We start from the raw sequence: 6,957 nt of genomic DNA, 5'->3' as shown, positions 1-6,957 counted from the left end.
CGCTGCGAGCCTCACAGTCCGGGTTCGGGGGGAGGGCAACCTAAACCTCGATGTAGATTTTTGAAGGCTTGACACGAACGTGCAAAGGACGGAGGACAAGGTGACTTGGGGGCTGCATTCCTGTGAATGTGCCTGGCTTTGGGAGCATCCACTTCTTCCCGGCCCAGAATTCCTAAAACGCAGTCTCTAAAAATTCACATTAGAGAGACCTCTTTATGAAAGGAAAATGAGATTCATGCAGCAATTAAGAGGCTATTTATCCTTCTATTAAAGACACTGTCAGAAGTACCTTTTTTTTTTTTTTTACTCAAAAGATCTTTAATTTTATTTCATTATTTTCCGACCTTCCACTCCTTCCTCCCCATTTTGAATTGTTTTCCTTTACTCTCTGTCTTTTCCTGAAAAACACCCTGTATGCGTGTTTTGAACAGTCACAAAAACACCTTTAGTCTTTAATTAAAATAATACCTATTTGGTATGGACCAGACATCAAGAAGACCTATTTTTCCCCTTCCCGGCAGCAGGAACTAACTATTCTCTAAAAAATAATGATTAAAAAAAAAATCTTCTGGTCAAAAAATGCTGAATCTATCTTACTTATAGCCTCTTTTGGGATACAATGATGAAAGTGGTAGTATTTGAGTAGAACAATTTAACCCAACTTTAGATTTTTACAATTTATCCATTTGCTGATTACTAAAAGGAATAATTTAGTTTTACACCTTAACCACCTTTTTTTCAGATTGTGGAATGACAGGAATCATTTTTCTAGGTGACTTTAAAGTACCTTGTCATAATTTTTTTCTTAGGTTTTATATAGATAAATAGATATAAATATAGGTATATGGATATATCTACTGTACAGATACAAGAACCCAAAATGCTCAGATTTGGAACTTTGATTACCTAGTTTTCAGATGTGTAGATTATGCCAGGATATTCAAAAATTGAGGAATTCGAGTATGATAACCAGTTAATACCTGCTTCAACCACTGTAGAAGGCATACCAATTTAAGAACCCATATGTTTGAATATTTTGCACAAATTGTTAGATTAGATGGTCTGAACAATTGTTTTTAATGCCTCACACTTCGACTGTGTAAATACAGAATTTAGAGAAGTCATCATGTTACTTTCATTTTCAATCCTGCAAATGTGTAATCAGTCTACAGTTAGGTAAGGGTTTTTGGTTCTGACACATTCATATCCCAGAAGACATAAATATTTTAACTAAAAGAGACTTTGACTATTATTTATTTGAAAATGTGGCTTTTCCACTTTCTACTTCTAAAGCTTTGTCCACTCATACAAGAGGGAAAAACAGTAACTATTAACTATTCGGACCCACATAAAACATCATATGAGTTGTGGGCCGGAATTATGTAGATATTTGTCACTTCACATTATATTTATATAAATATGACTAGAATACCAGATTGAACACCTGAAGCTTTATGAAACACATTACAGCTGCACTCAATGAATAGCTATGGAAGTTTTCTTTATTGATTGCTTGATGTGTAACAATAATTGGCATCTTTTTCACACATTACAAAAAATTATACTTGGCTCAGTATGCAATCTTTTAAGCATAGCCATATTATTTAACAAAAGAAGGGGAAAACCTAGTCTACCCAATACAGCATTTACAAATGCACAAAACATGCCACTTTGGCTTGTATATTGTCTAGATTAAAAAAAAAAAAAATCTCTTTTTAACATAAATAAGTTAGTATAATTTTTCAGTGTCTTTACAGAGTTATGTACACAGGTACACTTCAAATGGTTTTGTTTCATACACTTACACAGGCAATGAAGAAATACTGTTTAAAGATGTAGTATCCATTTCCATTATTCCACAAGTGTGCTTTTCTTTACATGCGCTTTCCTTTAAAAATACTATTTTCCTTTGGGCAAATTAACAATTAGAGAAGATTAAATTAAAAATTATTTCATTTTTTTTGTGTGTATCTGTGAAGCTACTTATCAATCTTTAAAAATACCTCGGGATTTCAAATTGTTTTTACTGTGTCTACACAGCTCAAAGAGAAAAGAAAACTAAGACATTTTCTCAACAAATTTGGTAAATGTAGATGGTCAGTTTTGGGCATTCAGAAATCTCCATCACATGCCCCAGATTTTTGTTCAAAATTACTTGAAGTGATTACCAAACTGCTGAATAATTATCTGGTATATTCTAATTTTAAGGGAAACTGGGGGGGGGGGCACAGGGTTAGAGACACTGAGAAAAACAGTTGTTGCTGTTTTTTTGTTTTTAAAGACATTTGCTAGTACATAACGGAATCATAAGAACTCCCAAATAAGAATAAGCTTCATGTAAAAATAAATAGCAATTATTTGTAGCCAGTTTTCAAATTTTGATTTTAAAAATGAAATATCAGTGTCACTGAAAGGGACATTACATCTTTAAAAAAAAAACAGTTGAAGCCCTTCCCCAAAATTGCTTCGGTTATGCAAGTCAAATATTTTTCTCCTTGCTATAAACAGAAGCAAGTTCTTCACCCCCACCCAGGCCAATTCCTCATCCCCACCCTGCCCTCCCTTCCCCAATGTTTATGTGCTACATAAAAGGTAAAAACTATATACACAGGTAGTACAATGAAGCAAATAAGGAAAAACCTAATTGCACGATGCTACATCCAACGCTTTTAGAGGCAGGTCATTTAAGAGTGCCTAAAATTTTAGTGTTATTGTGTTGTTGCTTTTCAGTGCTTATACAGGATGTCTTTTCCATGGAGTCAGCGATATGTATTTAAATTTTTTTCTTGTATATCTTCCTTGCTTCATCAAGCAATGACGTATCTGATAAACAAGGAAACACATTCTTAATTCTGCAAAAGAAACAAGAAAGAAGAATTAGGGGAAAGCACAAGATTGACAATACCAATAAAGTACAGGAATATTTTGTCACTATCTTATTTGGGAAATACCTGAGTGATGTAAAGAGAAAAGTATGTACTAAAAAGTTTGATGACTATGGTCATCTCCACCGACCACCGAACATTGTCTTAACTGGATTTTTGCTCTCCTCTGTGTTATGTTAACACAGGGGTTCTTAATAAGTGGGCAATTTTGCCCAGCTCCCCCCACCCCCAGGGGATATTTCGCAATATTGAGACATTTTTGATTGTCACAACATTGCTACTGGTATCTAGTAGGAAAGGCCAGAGATACTGCCAAACATTTTAAAATGCACAGGACAGCCTCCTGCATCAAAGAATTATTCGGCCTAAGATGTCAATAGTGCAGAGGTTGAGAAATTCTAAGCAAGAATCTGGGTCAAAGATAGTGAGAAAGAAAGGAAACAGGAAAATTCAGAAACTCTTAACACTTAAGAGTAACATCATTTTCTAAATTTGAAAAACACTTGGAAATGTAACTTGTGAAGGCCTCCAGAAGAAAATTCTATTAACATCGGGGGTCTTTCCCCCAAACATTCTACTTTCGGATTCATATGAATGCTTCTGAACAGATCCTTACTACTATTTCTAGTATCCTCTGAATTGGCAGCATTACTAACAAATGCCTCTTTGCATGTCAGAATGGAGGCAAATCAAAACAAAATCCAGTAGCTATGATACACGGGCCTCATGAGTTAGACGACAAGTCACAAAAAACAAAAAAGCTACAGATGTTAAGCCTGTTCCAGAAAAATTTTCATCCAATTTTCCATTTTCATCCAACTTTCCAATATTACACTTCGAAGTGTAATATTAAGGGTCTACAATGCCATTTTGTATTAGTTTTGAAATATACCAGATATATGTGGAGAAATCATATTATGACATTATGATTTGAAAATACAACAAACCTAAATTCCATTTTAACCTGGATAGTCTGTATTTTTAAATTTTTGTGAGAATTTTAAAAATTAGGGCTGGGGATTTAGCTCAGTTGGTAGAGTGCTTGCCTTGCATGCACAGGCTCTGGGTTCAATCCCCAGCACCACCAAAAAAAAATAAAATAAATAAAATAAAAATTTAAAAAAAAATTAAGTTGAACATTTATTTATTAAGATTCTTTTTTTTTTTTTTTAAATATCCTAGGCTATGAGTGTGCTTTGGGGAAAACAAGGGTCACAATCCTTGTTTACAAGAAATTTATAAACTATTAAGATTTGCACTTTGATCATTATGAATAGCCAATGTATTTAAATTTGAAGGCTAAATTATTCAAATTAGCTATTTGGGGTGATCAGATTTTTGTACATGGAAAAATCTCCACTTGTGCTAGGTAGACATACACTCACCAGTCCTAACATCTACTATCCATTTCCCCTACAAATACCCAAATCATCCTGTTAATAGCACAATTAGCATACACAGGATGATGTGTTCCTGGATGACAATTCTGGAAGTTAATTTTAACTTCAGCTTTGCAATTTCAGTGTTATCAGAAACTCTGTAGAACTTTAGTACTTTTGAGCTTTCCATTTTGGTTTTTTAAAATACAAAGTTTCCTTCTCTGTCCCCAAAACTTACCAGAAAACAGGGAAAGTGACAACTTAAAAAAATGATAAGGATAAAAGAACACAGCACACCACCCTATTCGCATTCCTAATGCCTTGCCTAATCAAATGTGAGCTATTTGTACCTAACTTTCCCCTCAACAGTTAAATGTAATCATTTATTTACCATTTTTCTATGTATGGCTCAAAATCTACTGACTCAACTTGAACCTCTAAGAAATGAATTCTCATGAAGTGGGACTGAGGGATACCCCAGTTCTTGATCAGATAGGGAAAGAATCTATTGTTCCCAACGCGTTTTGGTGGACCCACAGAGATATTACCTTCCTATCTTTGGGGCCTTAGTTATAAGCACTTGCCTGAGAAACTGACTCTGGTTGTTGAATGTTTCAAGGGAGAATCATACTAGGAACTAGATACTTTGGAGAACTACAGTATCCCACATAGTGTTTTCCAGCCTTCCCCAGTCAGTGCTACTTTTTGATTAAAAACAAAAACAAAAACAAAAAAAACCCTCAAGTTACTAATCTGCTAGCATCCAGAAAAATCGTGTATTGTACGGTTTGCAGGCCCAGAGGTGCAGGGTGCGCAGCCCAGTTCGGGTGTCAGTTCTGAGTTCTTTTAGTGATCAACCCACCGAGCTGGAGCTGTTTACGTTTGACGTCTTCGGAGGCCCGGCTTCTTGGGAGTCTGCTCCACAGAACCAGCACTTGGGGAACCGTCTGAAACATTTTCTTCTGTTCTGTTGGCTCTTTTGTTTTGAGAAGAAGAATCTATGGGTAAAGGGTATTTTTCCAAAAAGAACAGACACAACCTTTATTAGTAAAAACAATGGCTGACAGAAGTTGTTCAGGGAATGAAAAACCCACCACCTCCGCCCACAATTCTAGAATCGTCATCCCCAGTGGCCTTTAAGGGCACAAAATGAAGTTGTTTCTACATAACAGAAAGCGCATTCTACACCCCACATATATCTATCTACCCCTCCCCCATAGCTAAGAGGGAGACTGTCGATAAACATCACAACTTTGTCACATACCTACAGCTGGCTAGGAGGGATGCGATGTGTTAGGGTTGGGAAAAAACAGGATCTTACTACCTCCGGTTTTTTACTCCAAAATCATAAACAGACAAGCAGTCAGCCAGGTAGCGCTTAAAACACTAAGATTAACAAAGCCTGCTCCACTCCACCACCACCCCCCCCCGCGACCAAAAAAAAAAAAAACAACTAAATCAGAATATGCTGAAAAGCAAACTGAGGTTAATATGGTCAGGCAGGCAAAGAGACGCTCCAGAAAGATAATTTTATGTTTTTGAAAGGGTCATTACCATCTGTTGCGGGTCGCTTCCTCATCCCTGCGCACTGCTCCGCTAACCCCGTCTGGCTGTCTGACGGGTCAGTCTTTGGGTCTACCAAGTGCGTGTCCTCTGAGTTTGCCTGGGACCCAATTAAAGGCACCGCCTGGCGGTTCCCGCTGACATCCTGGCTCTCCTGCGCCGGCACCTTGCAAGCGCCTTTGGGGGGCCGCGGGGGTCTGTAGTAGAACTCAGGCAAGCTGCCCTTCTCCACCTCTTGCCACTCGTATTTGCCCTCCAGGGGCTTATGGTTTTGAAAATCGAAATTCCACTTGCGCTGGCTTGCCTCTTCCATATCTCTGCAGTGCTTCTCCAAGTCCCGGGTTAACTCTTCGTGATTCACGGGACCGAAGAGGTTTCTGCAGGCGGAGGGCTTAGGGTGCTCAGCCTGTCGGGCGTCCATCCGCTCCAGGCTCGGGCTCCCGTTAGACACTCGCACGTTTGACATTTTTCTCCCGGTCGGGTCTTGACCGCCTAGCTCCCTCTCTCAAAAAGCAAAACCGAACACAACAAAACACCCCGACGCAGTCCGGACTCCTCTAATAAGCCCTGCGACTGCCCTCAGAGCCAAGAGAAACAAGCCCGAGCCTCAGGAGCGCGCAGGTCTGGGGGAGTGAGTGCGGGGACGCCCGGGACAGACAGCCTAAAGTCTCCGCCGATCAAGTGTACGGGCGAGCGGGAGGGCGGGGAAGGGAGGGGAGGAGGAAGGAGGAGGTGGCAAAGCCAGTCCAAGTCCAGGCTGGTGCAATCCCGCGGTCCCGCGAACCCAGCCGCTCTCCAAACCTTGCCGCGGTCGGAGTCGCGGAGCCGTGAGAAAGTGGGGAGAAGGGAGGGGGAGAAAAACACCCCGAAAAGACGAGCCCCCTTTTTTAGTTGCCCAATATGGCGGTGGTAGGGAGGCTGACGAAGAAGAAAATGATTGACATGGCAAGTCTATTTAAACAGAGGAGGAGATCCATTGGTCGCGGCGCCGGGAGCCGCCCCGCCGAGGCTGGCAAGCGCGGTCTTAAGGTGGCCCCGGCGCGGTTCCGATGCCTCTCCGCGTTCGCGAGCGCGAGACTCCCAGAGCGCCGCCAGGAGATTGGCTGGTCGCGTGACTGCTGGAGGTGTAC

General features: G+C 40.0%; 1 protein-coding gene across 1 annotated transcript; it reads right to left on the bottom strand.

Moving 5' to 3' along the window:
- Window positions 1–1,476: 1,476 nt before the first annotated feature.
- On the bottom strand, window positions 1,477–6,732 carry Cdkn1b (cyclin dependent kinase inhibitor 1B). The gene is made up of 3 exons (XM_046436240.2): window positions 5,819–6,732; window positions 5,127–5,262; window positions 1,477–2,852 (listed from the first exon to the last, which is right to left on the bottom strand). Exons 1-2 carry the CDS (start codon window positions 6,291–6,293, stop codon window positions 5,141–5,143), a joined length of 597 nt encoding a protein of 198 aa, XP_046292196.1. The 5' UTR covers window positions 6,294–6,732; the 3' UTR covers window positions 1,477–2,852; window positions 5,127–5,140.
- Between the last annotated feature and the right edge of the window lie 225 nt (window positions 6,733–6,957).

This window comes from Marmota monax, unplaced genomic scaffold, assembly GCF_021218885.2.
Source record: "Marmota monax isolate L192 unplaced genomic scaffold, Marmota_monax_Labrador192_F-V1.1 WCK01_AAM20220418_F8-fsc00012, whole genome shotgun sequence".
NCBI lineage: Eukaryota > Metazoa > Chordata > Mammalia > Rodentia > Sciuridae > Marmota > Marmota monax.
Note: the sequence above shows the minus strand (reverse complement) of the source record. Positions and strands in the feature narration are given on the sequence as shown.